Here is a 21,089-nt window from a genome sequence, read left to right as displayed (position 1 = left end):
TACATTTGCTTGACGCCTATATGCTACCTTTGGTCGTTCCCTGAATTCAGGGTGTACTGAGAGCACGTGCCAATGTTTATGTATAATTCCACAAATAGTAGACGCTTTTTGTGAAAATGGAATGACACATGCCAAAGCTTTTGAAGGAGGTCTTGACTTTGGTAACAATAACCACGGACGGTGGGCATAGAGGGCCCTTTTATACGCATTTTTGAGGATCCCCAACGGGTAACCACGGGCTCTAAACCTCTCAATCATACTTTTAGCCTGTTTCTTGAATTCCAAGGTAGAGGAACACAAGCGTCTTAACCGCAACAATTGCCCGGCCGGTATCCCTCTTTTTAAACCATGATGATGAAAACTTTGATAGTGTAACAAAGTATTGCGGTCGGTAGGCTTACGAAAAATGGTGGTAGTAAACCCTCCCTCAACTGTTCTACTTATTTTGATATCAAGAAACTCTAATTCATTTTGAGATATCCTAGAGGTAAATTTGATATTAGGGTCCACGGTGTTCAGATACCCCAAGAAGACCCTCAGTTCTGCGATAGGACCCTGCCAAAACAGTATCACATCGTCAATATAGCGTTTCCAAGACACGATATACCTGGACCACCGAGACTCATACACATACCTTTTCTCAAATTGAATCATATAGAGGCATGCTAATGAGGGCGCGACACTCGCCCCCATAGCTACCCCTTTGACTTGTTTATAAAATTGTTCCTCAAATTCAAAATAATTGTGGCATACCACCCACGTCAACAATTGTTTCAACACCTCAATTTTTGATTGCGGCATGTGTAGAGTTTCAAATTGGTCACATGCTATCTGTATGGCACTGTCTTGGGGGATATTTGTATATAAGGCCACTACATCCAAACCCACCATATAAAAATTCTTATCTTTCAATTGAGGTTCCAAATGTTCAAGCATTTGTATATAGTGCATGGAATCCCTCACGTACGAATCTGCTTTTTTGACCATGGGGTTAAGCAAAATATCAATATATTTAGATAAGGGCTCCAACACTGAGTCCCTAGTGGATACTATTGGGCGGCCAGGTGGATCCGTGATGGACTTGTGGATCTTCGGGACAAAATAAATATATGGTATTCTAGGACAAGGGTGGCACAAGAATTTTTGCTCCACCCTTGTAAGAATACCCTCTACCACTGCTTCATTCACATATTTCTCTATCTCAGACTGTAATTGCTTCGTGGGATCTATATCCAATAATATATAATATTGAATCTGACCCAAATGTCCCATCGCCTCCTGTTTATATTTTCCCCTATCCATAACCACCACGGATCCTCCTTTGTCCGCCCTTTGAACCACTATATTGACATCGTTGGCTAACTCCTGAATACCTCGGCGCTGCAACCCCGAGATATTACTCCATTCTTTCCCCCCACTGGCTTCCAACTTGGCTATATCATGTAAAACCAGTTTTTGAAAAGCTTGAATCATCGGATCTACTGATCCAGGGGGAACCCACTTAGATTTATATCCTGTGCGTGGGAGTATCGGGTCGTGTTGTATTTCCCCCACATTGCCAAAATATAAACGTAATCTTAATTCTCTAAAAAATCGATAAAGACCACGTCTGGTCTCAAACGCATCGTATCTATTGGAGGGTACAAATGATAAACCTTTAGTCAAGACCTCCTTCTGTGCTGGAGACAACGTGCCATTTGAAATATTAATAACATTATTTATTTCTTGGGTATCTTCCTGGTCTTGGGTCCCTTGGTTCCTCCCTTTAGCTCGCCTGATATATTGGCCCCCTGTTCTACTATCCTTAAAAAAGAGTCAGGTAAACTATCAGTCTGATCTTGCGTTTTGTATGTATTCATACCTTCAGTTTTACTACGTGTATGTACTTTTTCTTCGTCACCAGATGACTCACTGGAAGACATTTTAAATTGTACTTTTCTGCCTCCTAATTTACCCTTACGAGTGCGGCGTTTTTTATCCATCCAACTGTAGACATAACCTTTGGTGTAATCATATTCATCCCTTCGGAATTTCGCTATTTTAATCGCTCTTTGATCATTTGTATATTCTTCTATTTTTAAGTTATGTTCCTTTAAATTTTTCTCAAATGCCGCTTTGTCCTGAACACCTCTTATAACATTCTGTTTCTGAAACAACTCATCCCTATGCCCCTGTATCTCTTCCTGTAGCGCATCGATCGTAAGTAGCATAAGATCAAGGGAGCACTGAGTAATGACGGTATTCCACCGGGCGACATACTGATCATTACCAAGGAATCTTGGTTCTTTAGTAATACGTAGGCCACGAGGGACCCGTTTTGCATGGCAGTATTCAATCAGGGCCGCCGAGTGGAGTTCCGCCCTTATCAATGTCTTATGGACCCTTAAGACTTCATCCCAATTACTTTCCTGCTCTTGTATACCCCCCAAAAACAGACGTACTCCACCCAATAGTTCAGCGACACGGTCTTCTGTTAGACCCGCCTTCGAATCCCATCCTGCAGCAGCCATTTCCCTAAATATGTGTAATTAACAATACTACTCAAATAGGGGCACAGTAGAACTACTGGAGCTACCTGAATATTAATTAATATTCAGGTAGCTCCAGTAGTTCTACTGTGTCCCTATTTGAGTAGTATTGTTGATTAATATTGTACCCCAGATGTGAAACATTTTATTTTGCTGTACTCTGTTGAAGTACTTTTGAGGGATCCAGCAGAACAGAAGTCAAATAACACATGGACTTCTGATGAAGTACTAAGTACATAAGTACATAAGTAGTGCCATACTGGGAAAGACCAAAGGTCCATCTAGCCCAGCATCCTGTCACCGACAGTGGCCAATCCAGGTCAAGGGCACCTGGCACGCTCCCCAAACGTAAAAACATTCCAGACAAGTTATACCTAAAAATGAGGAATTTTTCCAGTCCATTTAATAGCGGTCTATGGACTTGTCCTTTAGGAATCTATCTAACCCCTTTTTAAACTCCGTCAAGCTAACCGCCCGTACCACGTTCTCCGGCAATGAATTCCAGAGTCTAATTACACGTTGGGTGAAGAAAAATTTTCTCCGATTCGTTTTAAATTTACCACACTGTAGCTTCAACTCATGCCCTCTAGTCCTAGTATTTTTGGATAGCGTGAACAGTCGCTTCACATCCACCCGATCCATTCCACTCATTATTTTATACACTTCTATCATATCTCCCCTCAGCCGTCTCTTCTCCAAGCTGAAAAGCCCTAGCCTTCTCAGCCTCTCTTCATAGGAAAGTCGTCCCATCCCCACTATCATTTTCGTCGCCCTTCGCTGTACCTTTTCCAATTCTACTATATCTTTTTTGAGATACGGAGACCAGTACTGAACACAATACTCCAGGTGCGGTCGCACCATGGAGCGATACAACGGCATTATAACATCCGCACACCTGGACTCCATACCCTTCCTAATAACACCCAACATTCTATTCGCTTTCCTAGCCGCAGCAGCACACTGAGCAGAAGGTTTCAGCGTATCATCGACGACGACACCCAGATCCCTTTCTTGATCCGTAACTCCTAACGCGGAACCTTGCAAGACGTAGCTATAATTCGGGTTCCTCTTACCCACATGCATCACTTTGCACTTGTCAACATTGAACTTCATCTGCCACTTGCACGCCCATTCTCCCAGTCTCGCAAGGTCCTCCTGTAATCGTTCACATTCCTCCTGCGACTTGACGACCCTGAATAATTTTGTGTCATCGGCGAATTTAATTACCTCACTAGTTATTCCCATCTCTAGGTCATTTATAAATACATTAAAAAGCAACGGACCCAGCACAGACCCCTGCGGGACCCCACTAACTACCCTCCTCCACTGAGAATACTGGCCACGCAATCCTACTCTCTGCTTCCTATCTTTCAACCAGTTCTTAATCCATAATAATACCCTACCTCCGATTCCATGACTCTGCAATTTCTTCAGGAGTCTTTCGTGCGGCACTTTGTCAGACGCCTTCTGAAAATCCAGATATACAATATCAACCGGCTCCCCATTGTCCACATGTTTGCTTACCCCCTCAAAAAAAATGCATTAGATTGGTGAGGCAAGACTTCCCTTCACTAAATCCGTGCTGACTTTGTCTCATCAGTCCATGTTTTTGTATATGCTCTGCAATTTTATTCTTAATAATAGCCTCCACCATCTTGCCCGGCACCGACGTCAGACTCACCGGTCTATAATTTCCCGGATCTCCTCTGGAACCTTTCTTAAAAATCGGAGTAACATTGGCTACCCTCCAGTCTTCCGGTATTACACTCGATTTTAGGGACAGATTGCATATTTCTAACAGTAGCTCCGCAAGTTCATTTTTTAGTTCTATTAATACTCTGGGATGAATACCACCAGGTCCCGGTGATTTACTACTCTTCAGCTTGCTGAACTGACCCATTACATCCTCCAAGGTTACAGAGAATTTGTTTAGTTTCTCCGACTCCCCCGCTTCAAATATTCTTTCCGGCACCGGTGTCCCCCCCAAATCCTCCTCGGTGAAGACCGAAGCAAAGAATTCATTTAATTTCTCCGCTACGGCTTTGTCCTCCTTGATCGCCCCTTTAACACCATTTTCGTCCAGCGGCCCAACCGCCTCTTTGGCCGGTTTCCTGCTTTTAATGTATCTAAAAAAGTTTTACTATGTATTTTTGCTTCCAACGCTAATTTCTTCTCAGAGTCCTTTTTTGCCCTCCTTATCTCCGCTTTGCATTTGGCTTGGCATTCCTTATGATCTATCCTGTTACTTTCAGTTGGTTCTCTTCTCCACTTTCTGAAGGATTGTTTTTTGGCTCTAATGATTTCCTTTATCTTACTGTTTAGCCACGCCGGCTGACGTTTAGTCTTTTTTCCCTTTTTTCTAATACGTGGAATATATTTGTCCTGAACCTCCAGGATGGTGTTTTTAAACAGCATCCACGCCTGATGCAAGTTTTTTACTCTGCGAGCTGCTCCTTTCAGTCTTTTTTCACCATTTTTCTCATTTTGTCGTAATCACCTTTTCTATAGTTAAACGCTAGCGTACTTGATTTCCTAGTTTCACTTCCTTCAATGCCAATATCAAAACCGATCATATTATGATCACTGTTATCAAGCGGCCCTCGTATCGTTACCCCCTGCACTAGATCATGAGCACCACTAAGGACTAAGTCTAGTATTTTTCCTTCTCTTGTCGGCTCCTGAACTAGCTGTTCCATGAAGCTGTCCTTGATTTCATCAAGAAATCTTATGTCCCTTGCGTGTACAGATGTTACATTAACCCAGTCTATATGCGGGTAATTGAAATCCCCCATTATTATTGTGTTGCCCAGTTTGTTTGCGTCCCTGATTTCCTTTAACATTTCCGCATCCGTCTGTTCGTCCTGGCCAGGCGGACGGTAGTACACTCCTATCACTATCCTTTTCCCCTTTGCACATGGAATTTCAATCCACAGTGATTCCAAGGAGTGTTTTGCTTCCTGCAGAATTTTCAATCTATTTGATTCAAGGCTCTCGTTAATATACAATGCTACCCCTCCACCAATCCGATTCACCCTATCACTACGATATAATTTGTACCCCGGTATGACAGTGTCCCACTGGTTATCCTCCTTCCACCAAGTCTCAGAGATGCCTATTATATCTAATTTTTCATTTAGTGCAATATATTCTAACTCCCCCATCTTATTTCTTAGGCTCCTGGCATTCGCATATAGACATTTCAAACTATGTTTGTTGTTCCTAAGTACATCATGCTTAGTACTTGACAGTATTAATTGGCAATCTTTTGTCTGATTTTTATTGTTATTTAAAGATACCCGATCTACTACAATCTCTTTTGCAACCTCACTATCAGGATACTCTATCTTCCCTGTTATGGTGATATCTTTGAATGATACCTTATCCCGAACCATGCTCTTTTGAGCGACTGTCGGCCTTCCCCCCATTTCTAGTTTAAAAGCTGCTCTAACTCCTTCTTAAACGCCGATGCCAGCAGCCTGGTCCCACTCTGGTTAAGATGGAGCCCATCCTTTCGGAATAGGCTCCCCCTTCCCCAGAATGTTGCCCAGTTCCTAACAAATCTAAAGCCCTCCTCCCTGCACCATCGTCTCATCCACGCATTGAGACTCTGGAGCTCTGCCTGTCTCTTGGGCCCTGCGCGTGGCACAGGTAGCATTTCAGAAAATGCTACCCTGGAGGATCTGGATTTCAGCTTTCTACCTAAGAGCCTAAATTTTGCTTCCAGAACCTCTCTCCCACATTTTCCTATGTCATTGGTACCCACATGTACCAAGACAGCGGACTCCTCCCCAGCACTATCTAGAATCCTATCTAGGTGACACGTGAGGTCCGCCACCTTCGCACCAGGCAGGCAAGTCACCAGGCGATCCTCACGTCCACCAGCCACCCAGCTATCTATATGCCTAATGATCGAATCACCAAGTACAACAGCTGTCCTAACCTTTCCCTCCCGGGCAACATTTGGAGATATATCCTCGGTGCGAAAGGATAATACATCCCCTGGTGGGCAGGTCCTGGCTACAGGAGTACTTCCTACTTCACCAGGGTGATGCTCTCCTTCTAGGAGACCTCCCTCCTCCAAGGTAGCACAGGGGCTACCTGACTGGAGGTGGAACTTCTCTACAACATCCCTGTAGGTCTCCTCTATGTACCTCTCTGTCTCCCTCAGCTCCATCAAGTCTGCTACTCTAGCCTCAAGGGAACGGACACGTTCTCTGAGAGCTAGGAGCTCTTTGCATCGGGCACACACATATGACACCTCACCAATTGGGAGATAATCATACATGTGACACTCAATGCAAAAGACTGGATAGCACCCCTCTCGCTGCTGGACTGCTGACTCCATCTTAGTGTTTTTTGAGTTTTTTCGTAATTTAATACTTGCTAAAGTATTAAGGATATCAGCCTATCACTAACTTACAGTTCCTCCTTTAAACCCCAATCTTCAAGTTCCGAAAGCACAAGCAAAATTTGTTCACTTACCAGAGAAATATCCTCTTCTCCCAGAACTTATTAGAAGGAAAGCTTTCGCGCGCCGTTAGGCGCGCGGCACCTTGAGCAGAGGCCCCGAGTGGATCGGAACGGACCTGGGAGTCACTCTGGCGAAGGCTCCGAGGATATGCAGATGAGCTGCAAGTCCTCCACGGCACCTGAGAAGGCAACCGGTGGGAGAGCTGGGCACCTCTCAACCACCTCTCAACTATTGATTTAAATTGTATAAATAAATAAGTTGAGTTTTTGTATACTTGGTGTATACATAAGCATCTGATGCTAATGTTAATATGGTTGCTTTTAATGAAAGATTAGAATACCTATTAGTCAGTTAGACTGTTCTGACAAAGAAAGGGTGTGACATTAAACTGTTTTAGTAAGAATTAGTCTCTCATGGTTCCTCTGTCCATCTCTGTCTCTACCACTCTATGTGTCCCTCCCCCTTAGAACCCATCCCTGTCAGCAGTGAAAATTGGCTGCATTATGCTTCCAGGAAATATAATTTTTTTTAAAAAAGATGATATCTTTATTATAGGTTTAACAATACATTTTTTGACTAGTTGCAAAGGAGAACCACCACCTTCTGGCACAGCAATAACCTACATGGAGCCACATTTACAATCTTAAATATCTTGTTGGGCAGAGTTGTTTTGGTCTTTATCTGCCATTGTTTACAATATTTCCTGTCTCGTGGTGTAAACAGAGTTCTATAATAAAGAAGAATCAGTTAATGCTAACATATCTGTAACACCTCTTACAAATACTTGAATGAATATTTGTATATTTCAGTAGTATTTGCTGAGCATATCATGTGTAGGTCAGACAGACAGCAGACACATGAAAGCTCAGAAGACCTCAGGGAGCTTGCTGGGTGGTGACTAAGGGCAACCGAAGGCTTCCACATCGCATGGCTTGTTTTGAAATGTTGCTCTCTGATTAGCCGGCAGGAACAGCATTTTGGAGAGTCCTGATCTTGTGGTTTTGACAGCTGCTAATATCTGTGTGCCAGCAGGACTGCAGTCATCTGTTACAGCGTATACTGTGCCACTGTCCAGCTCTGCTGAGCTGCAATATGCTGAATCGGGAAGATGGCCTCCCAGGTATGAAGTACTCACCTCTCATTCTCTTGTCTGATAATGCTTTGACTGACAGTCTTCTGTGGGGAGGTGGAGATTGCCCTCAACAGAAGCAGAGACTGATGGGGAGTTAGCTTGTATAAGGGTATTATTGTCTTTCCAAATCATTGGTCTTGTGCTTTTAGTCTGAAATAATATATGTACACATCTAATATTCATATAAGATTAATTATCTAGAGAGAGAGAATGATGAGATTGATCCATATCACTTTGAAAAAACAGTTCTTGTCTGAATTAACAAGGCTGCAATTTAAACAGTCAGTATTATGTTTATCCAGAGATGTACCTATCCCAACTATAGATATAGTGAGAAATTGGTCATTCATAGAACTGTGATCTGTGTATCAATTTCTTGACTTTGTTACTAATTGTTTCATGCCTCATATCCTTTTTAATCTTATTTTTCCAGATATCTTGCTGGGTATTCTTATGACCAGGTCTTACATATATGCAGAAGCCCCCCCCCCCCCCCACCAAAAAAAAAGAAGATGATAAACACACCTTAAGTCAGCATGTGTGGTTCTTTGCATTAAAAAAAAGTCTATTCCTTATACTTAAGGCTGTTGGGAAACAAAGTTTCATGTGACTTAAAAAAAAAGACACTTCTAAACTGTGGGTATTGTAAATCTTTTGCCTTCTAAATGCCTGGAAATAGGATAATGTTTTGGCCTGCCGTGGCTGTTTCCTTTTTTTTCCCAGGGGTGATATTAGATGTGTTGGGACCCAGGACAGAAATTTGCAAAGGGGCCTATAGCCTGCCAACAGACTGTGCTGCTTTCAGTTTTGTGCAGGCTTGGGGTTCCTTCTGGCATGGAGACTCAGTACAACTACAAATTCCCTATTTGCACACCCTAATGCTGGCCTTGTGTTTTTTCTTAGCATTTCTAGTTTAATTGCAACTGGATTCTAACGAGGCCTTACTTTCATGAAGTTTCATTAACAGTTACCAGAGGTTTCCCCTCCCTCATACAGATTTTAACCTCTTTCAAACCCTCCTCACTTCAGCAGTGGTCCTCATCAGAGACCACAAACATGATCCTGTCTGCAACCCTGCAAGTGTGTATCATAAATCTAGCCACTAGGTATCATAAGAACATAACAATTGCTAGATTGGGTCAGACCAAAGGTCCTTCTACCCAGTATCTTGTTGCCAACAGTGGCTAGTCCAGGTCACGACTCACGAGTACCTGGCAGAATCCCAAAAAGCAGCAAGATTTCATGGTGTTAACTCCCAAGGATAAGTAGTATCTGTTGTCATTCAACTTGAGGTAAACAGATTGGCAAGACTGAAGAACCACACTTTTCTCTAGTTATTCAGCTGGAAGTAAAAGAACTTTCTCAATAATCTTAGCTACAAAAACAGCTCAGTTTGTGGCCCTCAAGGATCAGAGCTTAGAATGTGTCACTAGTGTGCAGTGGTTGAAATTCCCTGCCCCTATTTACAGGCTACTTCCACAACTTTCCTAACTAGTCTATGGAATAGACTCTCACACATTAAACCTGATTTCTTGCATGGCTGCACCCTGCCCTTCCTCTCAGTCATTAGGCTGACCCCTTACATTCAAACTGAGCAGAACTCTAAAACTTTGCTAAAGTGAACATTGATTTCATATGAAATAAAAATATTCAGAATGGATCTTTTCTCATATTGCTGTACAATTCCTGTGAGAGTAGCTCTAGTGAATTTCAGCCAGATAGCTTGCTCTGAGATAACTGAATTATTGATCTAAGCTATAAATTTATCCATATTCTTCACCATCCCTGTTTCCTACACCCCAAGGTGTGGTAAATGTTTGAATCCCACTTTCCTTTAGATTGCATTTGCTTGAAACTGAAACACCAGCCACAAGATATGTGGTATACATGGGAGTATTTGAAGTTGAACAGAGATCTGGACGCTCCATGCTTATCTCTGTAGAACAGATGTTACCTCCTGCAACTAGTTCAAACCTGCACTGTAGTCTTCATGCAGACTTTTAACATGCCACAAAAATAGCAAGTATCCTAATAAGAGCATGTTTGAATCTGATTAATAAATATTCATAAAAGCAGAAGGTATTAAGGAAATTTCATTATGGTGAAAGTAGTCTGGTTGCCATATTAGACCACTTGAATGCACTTAAATCAAGGTGAATTGATACATTAAAAGTAAGGTGATACCATCATATATTTAAAAAAATGTGTGGCATTAGTTCAATAAAATAGTATTGTCTTATATTTTTTGGCAAAGTGAGATTGGGTGACAGCAACATAGCAATAAACTCCACAAACAGAATGCAGTATAATAATGGCTTAAAATTTCCAGACAGCAAAACAAAAAGTGCCAGGAGCCTTCAAAAAAAGGGGGTAAAAACTTTAATCAAATGTTGGATGAAACAATCCTAAAATGGACCCGACACGGTCCGGGGTCTCTGCTGTTTCCTCCTTGCTGCTCGGGCTCATGCCACCATTCCTCTCCAAAATCGTCACCCATTTGGGAGAGGAATGGTGGCATGAGCCCAAGCAGCAAGGAGGAAACAGTGGAGACCCCTGAGGCAGGCGCTGTGCGCCGAAACACGGACCGTGTTGGGTCCATTCTAGGATTGTTTCATCCAACATTTGATTAAAGTTTTTACCCCCCCCCCCCCCCCCTTTTTTGAAGGTTGTTTTGCTGTTTGGACTTTTGTTTGGACTTTGCTTCCTCTCCTTGCTATACTTAAAATTTCCAGAAACAGAGTGAGAGCTGGTGCCAGTTACAACTCAGTTACAACTGCAATTGGTAGGAGCCTGCAGAGGATCATAGGACAAAAGTGTACAATCGGAGGAAGACTTCCCATTTTAGGGTGTTAGTTGTATGTAACATTTTAATGAGTGTTGGAGGCAACAGGAGAAAAACTGGTTTTGCCCAAAGCCCTAAAGAGTATTAGTAGAAGAAGCAGGACTTAACCCTTGGTCTCTTGGGCCCCTCTTGTGTTCAATTCTGGTCACCGCATCACAAAAAAGATATAATGGAATTAGAAAAGTTACAGAGAAGGGCAACGAAAATGATAAAGGGGATGGGACGGCTTCCCTATGAGGAAAGGCTAAAGCAGCTAGGGCTCTTCAGCTTGGAGAAAAAGCAACTGAGAGGAGATATGATAGAGGTCTATAAAATAATGAGTGGAGTTGAACGAGTAGGTGTGAAGCGTCTGTTTACGCTTTCCAAAAATACTAGGACTAGGGGGCATGCGATGGAGCTTCAATGTAGTAAATTTAAAACGAATCGGTGAAACTTTTTCTTCACTCAATGTGTAATTAAACTCTGGAATTTGTTGCCAGAGAATGTGGTAAAGGCGGTTAGCTTAGCGGAGTTTAAAAAAGATTTGGACGGCTTCCTATAGGAAAAGTCCATAGACCATTATTAAATGGACTTGGGGAAAATCCACTGTTTCTCGGATAAGCAGTATAGAATGTTTTGTACTTTTTTGGGATCTTGCCAGGTATTTGTGACCTGGATTGGCCACTGTTGGAAACAGGATGCTGGGCTTAATGGACCTTTGGTCTTTCCCAGTATGGCAATACTTATGTACTTATGACTTTGGATCATTTCCATGCCCAGAGTTATAGAGAGAGGGACTGTCTGTTAATTTATTGGATTTAACTGTGACATTTGATCAAGAGTTTGCAAACTTTTTGGCTTATGGGCAGGACAGGATTAAGGCATAGGCAAATTAGGCATGTGCCTAGGGCCCAAATGTTTAGTAGGGCCCTTTCAAATATGCTCTGGAAGATCAGCTGCTGATAGAAAGAAAGGGAGGGAACCTTTACTTTAACAATGTAACTTGTATTGCACTAATACCTCATGGTTCAAAGTGGATCCCAGTATACAAGAAGCTGGACATTTCCAGGAATTACAAGTAATAATCAGCAAGATTTACATACACATTTCAAAATGTTACTAGATTGCAAAACAGATTTTTGAATAAATGAAATTTGATATATTTCCGAAATTGAAAGTACCTTGGAATAGTAAGTGAAAAAAAAAAAGGTCTGAACATCTTTACTAAGACGAGCTGCTTGAAAAGAAAAAAAGACTATCTAATAGTCTGAGGGGACCTTTTACTAAGCTGCGGTAAAAAGTGGCCTGCGGTAGTCTGGATGCATGAAATTGGCATGTGCTGGGCCATTTTTTTACCGCGGCTGGGGAAAAGCACTTTTTTTATGGGGCAGTAAATGGTTGTGCATTAAAATTAAAAAGTAGTGTGTGCCTATTTACTGCCTGAGCCCTTACCACCTCCCATTGACCTAGCAGTAAGGGCTCATGAGAGAAACAGTATGCACCAACTTTGAAATTATTGCCAGATGCCTGCGCTAGTCCAGTGGTAGTGTCGATTTGGTGTGTGCTACCCATGCGTTAACCCTACCGCGTCTTAGGTAAAAGGCCCTTAAGTCTTTTCGTATTTTTTAGAGAAGGGAAAGTAAATAGGGCTGTTGATCTGGTAGCCCTAGATTTTTGAGAGAACAAAATGACCTAAAAAATACAAAGGGGCTAACCCATAAATCACTTTATAAATGAGACAGTAGAATTTAAATTGGACTCTAGCCGAGACTGGTAACCAATGACTCTTTCTTTCTAAAATACTAAGTCACAATATAAAACTTTTCCAAGGAATATATCAGCACTTCTTACCTGCTGCTTCTCCTATGCTGTAAGAACTATGGAGGGGTCAAATGTGCTTTATGCCTAAGAACCACTAAAGAGTTAATCCTTCCCTGCTCATGGGCCACATTAGAACTGATTGCTGGGTTCAGGACCAGTGTACCAGCCCCCCAATCCAAGCATGGGTTTCTTTGGTACCAGGCTTGAATAAGAGTCCCCCTTGCGTTCGTTAATTAGCTTCTTGATTGTGCAACTTGCTTGATTCTGCTGTTACTTGTTAAGAATCTTTTCTTGAATCATTTCCTGAGGTAGGCATTGTACTGAGACATGGCCACATCATTTCTCATATTTATATTGAATCAAGTTGCTGTGACTAGTTTTGTGTCCTGCCACCACTAGTATATTTTTGACACTACTTTTCCCATTGCTTGTATAGCTTTAGAGAAAAGTTGAAGACGTGGTCAAATAGGAGACTTACCCCACTGTTTACTAAGTGCCGTCCGCTAATACTGACATCTCATTCACTTTGAATGGGCTATGTTGGCATTGCCGCACAGCAGCCACTAGCGCGCCTTAGTAAAAAGGGGGATTACTTACTTACTTAATTTTAATCCAGTGTTTTCTATTTCTGTAATTTGTTGCTTGGTTTTAAGTTAATAAAATAAAATATATGCTTTGTTTATATGTTTGTGATTTTTTTTTAAGTATTTGATTTCATTGCTGTATTATTTCTGTTGGGGGTTTTATTTGTACCTCACTTTGAGACGTTTTTATTAAAATAAGTTATTTAAATCTGACCATGAACTAAGTTCAACCAGTCTATGTAAATTAGTTTTGTTGTTAGACATATGTGTGTGAATATATCTGATGAATATTCATTATGGCCACAACTCCCTATTATCCATCTGTCTCTGATTTGCAGGATCTGGTCCTCTTTCTGGTAGATTTTTTTTTCTCTTAAAGGTTTCACAGCTTTGGCTCTTGGTTTTTGATGACAGTTTGTGGTTTTCAGTAGTTTTGTCTATATTTAGAAGCTGGACTCGCTACCAAGCCTCCAAAGGGCTGGGAGCAGCAGGCATCCCTGAATTCAAGGTATCCAGGCAACCATGTTCATATTGCTGAGACTGGAGTGGTAGGGCCTGGAAAGATCTCTTGCTTCTACCAAGGACCAGTGTTGGGAGGATTCAGAAACCCTGAAAGCATTGAATGCATATGTGAGGTGTTCTTTTTATTGCTAAAGAACTAAGAGGGGGCGATTGTAGCCAGGAGCATATGCAGAGACTGCATGATATTTGGAAGAGAATTTAAAATTACACAGTTACAAAATATATCTGATAGATATTTATTCTAATATGCAGACAGACTGAAGAAAAGGTTTTCAAGAATCTGTAACAATTATATTTGACCCCAGGTCTAATTTATTTGCCACATACATATGATGCTGTTCTGTCACTGCATACAGAATGTCTAATGGAAATTTGCTTTTATAATCAGCTTATGTCACTAGCCTTATGTCTCTTCTCTCATGGGGTCAAATTCCATCATTTTCATTCAGGACAGTGATACCACAGGCATTAACATCACTACAAATATTGAGCAGGAAAAACGTGTAATATATAGGATGGTATTTTTGCAGTGTACAGCCTGAGAGCCTGATTCACTATCACTATAGCTTTTCTGTCAATGCTGTGTGGCTTGGATAAAGGTTTAGGGGTCTTTTACTAAGCTGCGATAGTAACATAGTAGATGACGGCAGAAAAAGACCTGCATGGTCCATCCAGTCTGCCCAACAAGATAAACTCATATGTGCTAGTTTTTGTGTATACCTTACCTTGATTTGTATCTGTCATTTTCAGGGCACAGACCGTATAAGTCTGCCCAGCACTATCCCTGCCTCCCAACCAGCCCCGCTTCCCACCACCGGCTCTGCCACCCAATCTCGGCTAAGCTTCTGAGGATCCATTAGAAATCAGCTGGTGGTAAACACCAAGATACCCATTATATTCCTATGGGCATCTCAGCATTTACTGCCAGCTGATTTCTATCGTGAACTAAAAACACTACCGCGGGTTAGTAAAAGACCCCCTTGTAAATCAGGTTCTAGATCTCCCATTGTAAGCAATATTAGGACAGTGGCGGTGTTGAGATATTTTAATATTTTGTTGAGGCAGTAGTTTTTAAAGGTTTCACTTCAACCTAGCCTGTTCTCCTTGATATGTGCCAGGAAGACCCTTGTTTTCATGTGTTTATTTACAGATAGTCTCTGCTGGAGGCCAAAGCATTACTAAGCAGTCCTTTTACCAAGCTGCGGTGGTGTCGGCACGTGGGTTTGCCGCGTTCCAAGGCACCCTTTTACCACAGTGGATAAAAGGATTTTTTAAAATGGAAATGGCCATGCAGTAAGTTAAGCACTTGCCGCGTGGCCATTTCCTGGGGGAACCCAGGTCTCCCGCGCTAACCCAGCGGTAACTGGGCAGCCTGCGGTGCTGTCTGATTACCACCGGGTAAGCCCCCAGTGCTAAAAAAATAACATTATTTTTTGAGTGCTGGGAATGCTGCGCGGCACACACCAAAACTACTGCTAGGCTCCTGCAGTAGCCCAGCGGTAGGGACGATTTGCCACACGCCATGGCCTCGGTAGCCCTACTGCGGCTTTGTAAAAAGGGCCCATAAGCTTCTTCTCTTGTTCTGCTACTATGATTGATCAATTCTATAGCATTGCTAGGTGTACATTGTACTGTAAAATTATACATTTATTTAATTTTCATGTATACCATCTGCAAGCCCAAAAGCTTGCAAAGCCATACATGCTCAGGTACAGCAAGTATTTTTCTGTCCTGGAGAGCTCACAATCTAAGGGGCCATTTTATAAAGCTGTGGTAAGCATTAATGCTTGCTTACCACAGCAAAAAATGGCTTATCACGGGTTGTGCTGAGGCATCCCATGATAGTTTCTGGACATGTGCAATACCTACATGCTAAAAATTATTTTGTAGGTCTGAGGGTGGAGATTGGGTGTGTTCTGTGCTATTTGGTTAGCATGTAAGCATTGCCACACGCTTATTGCAGGTTTAGCGTGTGAGTCCCTACTGCCTACAAAATAGGTGACAGTAGAGGCTCATGTGCTAATGGCCACACGCTAATGGGAAAATTAGCCCGTGGCCATTAATATGGAAATAGAAAAATTGGCCATTTTACCCTAGTGGTAAAAATGGCCTTAGTGTGCAGGAATGACCCATATAAGAATGCAGTAAGGCCACTTGTTATCATTGATTGGTGAAAGGGCCCCTAAGTTTGTACCTGAGACAGTGGAAGGTTAAGTGACTTGCCCAAGATCACAAGGAGCTGCAGTGGGATTTAAACCAGGCTCCACTGGTTCTCAGCCTGCTTCTCTAACCAAGAGACAGTCCGTTGTATGCAGAGCTTACAGTTTGGAGACAAACCTCATGCTGAAGACCCCAGAATGTTTTAGTGTAAGGTACAAAATACAGAGTTTGAGGAAAAAAATAGTTTTGTGGCTTAGTGTCCTCTCACTAGCCTTGAGTATTTGACAGGCATCTGTTCTGTAGATTTATTGCTGATCAAGTAATAAACGTGATCCAATGCTAGAAGTGAAGGGAAAGCCACAGATCAACTATGCCTTGGAGGGAGGAGTTATTGGGAAGGTGCCTAATGGTTTCTAGATGCTGTCCTATTCTATGACAGTGAAAGGAACAAGGTTGGAAGAGACTGTATTAACAACCTGTTCTTCACTACCTGGAGAGCAGAAGCAAGGGAAGAGGTGACAGGGGAAAACCAAAATGCAGCGAAAGGAAGCATGACCTAGCGATACTATGAGATATTGCGTCACAGGATTGATACCAGCAACTAGATCAGTGCAGGCAGATTGGTAGTGACTGGGTACTGTCCAGCAGAGTTACTGGGATCAAGGAAAATAGATGTCGTGGCATCAGTCTCATTATCTTTGGTTGCTGTTTAAAATATTACCAAGCTTTATGGTAAGACATGGTGGGTGGAAGGGAGCCCAAGGTGTTGGAATAATTGTGAGGTCTTGTATGATCATGTGTCCAGGATGGTAGAGAACCAAAGAGAAAAAAGTAAAAATGACTTGGATAAGAACTGGTATCCAACAAATAGGCTTTCATAGCTGACAGCTGGGATATATCCTTCCAGTGTGTACAGAAATAACAGGGCAGATTGGATGCAATAATTGGTCTTTTTCTATTATCCTATATTATATTGCTATCTATTAAGCTGCCGCTTCAGCTCAACTGGCAGAGATAGCACAAGTCTATATCCCTGAGACATTATGTTCAATTATCCAGGGATGACTTATTGCACGATATCTTTATGATTAAGGCATCAGCCTTCTATTGGAGATTTAGTTTCTGCATTTGTGAAATTGGACCTTTGGTCTGACACAGTATAGCAATTCTTATAATATCATATGTTGATCCTTTCTGAAGTTGATTTTACTACATTGCACAACTTTGGCTCAGATTAGGGTTGTCAAATGTCCAGTTTTTGAAACAGAGGCTAGTGGCTAGTAGGACATAAAACCAGCCTATGAAAGTGTCAGTTTTCTGCCAACTTCCAAACTCTTCACAGTTCCTTCTCCATTCTCCCTAAGCTTGTGCACTTCAGTTCTCCTGCCCTCACACATCTCTCTCCTCCTCTGGGCCAACAGTAAGAGCAACATTTACTCTCAGATCATCTTTCCTGCTGCCAGCCTTTTTAAATTGAGAGATTGTCCCCATGGTAGTAAGAGATGAATCCCAGGCCAAATATATTCCGCGTATTAAAAAAGGAGGACAGAAGACCAAACGACAGCTGGCATGGTTAAAAAGTGAAGTGAAGGAAGCTATTAGAGCTAAAAGAAAATCCTTCAGAAAATGGAAGAAGGAACCGACTGAAAATAATAAGAAATAGCATAAGGAATGTCAAGTCAAATGCAAAGTGCTGATAAGGAAGGCTAAGAGGGACTTCGAAAAAAAGATTGCGTTGGAGGCCAAAACACATAGTAAATTTTTTTTTGGTATATTAAAAGCAGGAAGCCGGCAAAAGAATCGGTTGGACCGCTAGATGACCGAGAAGTAAAAGGGGTGATCAGGGAAGACAAAGCCATAGCGGAGAGATTAAATGAATTCTTTGCTTTGGTCTTCACCAAGGAAGATTTGGGTGGGATACCAGTGCCAGAAATGGTATTCGAAGCTGACAAGTCAGAGAAACTTAATGAATTCTCTGTAAGCCTGGAGGATGTAATGGGGCAGTTCTACAAACTGAAGAGTAGCAAATCTCCTGGACTGGATGGTATTCATCCCAGTGTACTGATGGAACTGAAAAATGAACTTGCGGAGCTATTGTTAGTAATATGTAATTTATCCTTAAAATCGAGCGTGGTACCGGAAGATTGGAGGGTGGCCAATGTAATGCCAATTTTTTAAAAAGGTTCTAGAGGAGATCTGGGAAATTATAGACCGGTGAGTCTGTGGTCGGTGCTGGGCAAAATGGTAGAGACTATTATAAAGAACAAAATTACAGAGCATATTCAAAAGCATGGATTAATGAGACAAAGTCAACATGGATTTAGTGAAGGGAAATCTTGCCTCACCAATCTATTACATTTCTTTGAAGGGGTGAACAAACATGTGGATAAAGGTGAGCCGGTTGATATTGTGTATCTGGATTTTCAGAAGGCGTTTGACAAAGTACCTCATGAAAGACTCCAGAGGAAATTGGAGAGTCATGGGATAGGAGGTAGTGTTTTTTTTGGATTAAAAACTGGTTAAAAGATAGAAAACAGAGAGTAGGGTTAAATGGTCAGTATTCTCAATGGAGAAGGGTAGTTAGTGGGGTTCCCCAGGGGTCTGTGTTGTGACAGCTGCTTTTTAACATATTTATAAATGACCTAGAGATGGGAGTAACTAGTGAGGTAATTAAATTTGCTCATGACACAAAGTTATTCAAAGTCGTTAAATCGCGGGAGGATTGTGAAAAATTTCAAGAGGACCTTACGGGACTGGGAGACTGGGCGTCTAAATGGCAGATGACGTTTAATGTGAGCAAGTGCAAAGTGATGCATGTGGGAAAGAGGAACCCGAATTATAGCTACGTCATGCAAGGTTCCACGTTAGGAGTCACCGGCCAAGAAAGGGATTTTGTCGTCGATGATACGTTGAAACCTTCTGCTCAGTGTGCTGCTGCGGCTAAGAAAGCAAATAGAATGTTAGGTATTATTAGGAAAGGAATGGAAAACAAAAATGAGGATGTTATAATGCCTTTGTATCACTCCATGGTGCGACCGCACCTCGAATATTGTGTTCAATTCTGGTCGCCGCATTTCAAAAAAGATATAGTGGACTTAGAAAAGGTGCAGAGAAGGGCGACGAAAATGATAACGGGGATGGGACGACTTCCCTATAAGGAAAGGCTAAAGCGGCTAGGGCTCTTCAGCTTGGAAAAAAGGCGGCTGAGGGGAGATATGATAGAGGTCTATAAAATAATGAGTGGAGTTGAACGGGTAGATGTGAAGCGTCTGTTTATACTTTCCAAAAATACTAGGACTAGGGGGCATGCGATGAAGCTACAATGTAGTAAATTTAAAACGAATTAGAGAAATTTTTTCTTCACTTAACGTGTAATTAAACTCTGGAATTCGCTGCCAGAGAATGTGGTAAAGGTGGTTAGCTTAGCAGAGTTTAAAAAAGGTTTGGACGGCTTCCTAAACAAAAAGTCCATAGACCATTATTAAATGGACTTGGGGAAAATACACTATTTCTGGGATAAGCAGTATAGAATGTTTTGTACTTTTTTGTGATCTTGCCAGGTATTTGTGACCTGGATTGACCACTGTTGGAAACAGGATGCTGGGCTTGATGGATCTTTGGTCTTTCCCAGTGTGGCAATACTTACGTACTTAAGTGTTGCTTCTTCTGCTGGCCTAGCTGAGAGCTGGATGTACAGCTAGAAGGCTGCATGTGTCTTCTCATGGTAATATGATTTGACTTGGGTGGTTGGTGATTTGGATGGTGGTGTTTGTATTCTATGAGGGTACATCGAATGTAACAGTTGACCTACTGGATCAACCCAAGGGTTCATCTTGCCCAGTATCCTGCTGTAACAGTGGCCAATCCAGGTCACAAGTACCTGGCAGAATCCCAAAATGTAGCAAGTTTCCATGCTACTTATCACTGAGGGATAAGCAGTGGCTTTTCTCAGATGTTCCTTAATAATAGTTTATGGATTTTTCCTCCAGGAATTTGTCCAAATCCTTTTAAACAGAGCTACATTAACTGCTTTTACAACATATTCTGGCAACGAGTTTTAAATATATTTCTGTGTAACTTCATGGAGTATCCACTAGTCTTTGTACATTTTGAAAGAGTAATTGATTGATTCACATTTATCCGTTCCACTCAGGATTTTATAGACCTCTATCATATCATCCCTTAGCTATCTTTTCTCCAAGCTGCAGAGCCCTAACTCATTACCCTTTCCTCGGATGAGAGCTGTTCCATCCCCTTAATCATTTTGGTTACCCTTCTCTGTACGTTTTCTAATTCCACTATATCTTTTTTTGAGCTGTGGCGACCAGAATTGCATACAATACTCAAGGTGCATCTCACCACAGAGCTATATAGAGGCATTATGCTAGTCTTTGTTTCATTCTCTGTTAATTTCCTAATAATTCCTAACATTCTGTTTGCTTTTTTGGCAACCAAAACACACTGAGCAGAGGATTTCAATATACTGTCCACAATGACCCCTAAATCCGTTTCCTAATGTGACTCTTAATGTGACTTATATGAAACATGACCTCCTAAGGGTAGTAATGCAAGACCACTCCCTTATATAGAAACATGATCCTCTAGCAGTAGTAATGTGATACTACTGTAGGGGCAGCATTTTGAGTAATAGCACTGGATATGGCAGGAGTGACCAGGGATCACTCCTGCCCAATATACCACTAGCCCACCAGGTAAAGGCCCAAAGATGTAGGTGGGGGCTAGGGTTTGCAGGGGCCTTTGGGGGTGTAGTCATCATCAGGAGAGGATTTGCATTTGGGGCTGAGAATCGGGGAGATTTGCATCAGGGGGCTAAGCATCGGCATAGGGGACACACATTTGGATGCCCAGTCTCCGAGTCCCATTAGGTCCTCTTGCAATTTTTCACAATCATCTTACAATTTAACAACTTTGAATAAGGTCCTCTTGCAGTTTTTCACAATCATCTTACAATTTAACAACTTTGAATAACTTTCAAGCTTATTTTCGAAAGAGAAGGGCGCCCATCTTTCGACACAAATCGCAAGATGGG

At 41.9% G+C, this 21,089-nt stretch overlaps 1 protein-coding gene across 6 annotated transcripts in view; it reads left to right on the top strand.

Annotated features, from left to right (window-relative positions):
- Window positions 1-21,089, top strand: part of ADD2 (adducin 2) — a 150,834-nt gene that overhangs the window by 56,278 nt on the left and 73,467 nt on the right. For 5 of the 6 annotated variants that reach the window (XR_003941997.1, XR_003941996.1, XR_003941995.1 and 2 more), the window contains exon 3: window positions 7,960-8,119. Coding sequence is in view for 3 of the 6 variants with exons in the window: in XM_030201902.1 (XP_030057762.1) it covers window positions 8,092-8,119 (28 nt within the window). In the remaining 3 variants the exon portion in view is untranslated. Of the gene's footprint in view, window positions 1-7,958; window positions 8,120-21,089 lie in introns of those variants that run through there. The other variant, XM_030201901.1, reaches the window with a different exon arrangement.

The sequence above is a fragment of the Microcaecilia unicolor genome, chromosome 4, assembly GCF_901765095.1.
Source record: "Microcaecilia unicolor chromosome 4, aMicUni1.1, whole genome shotgun sequence".
NCBI lineage: Eukaryota > Metazoa > Chordata > Amphibia > Gymnophiona > Siphonopidae > Microcaecilia > Microcaecilia unicolor.
This window is presented reverse-complemented; position numbering and strand designations above follow the sequence as displayed.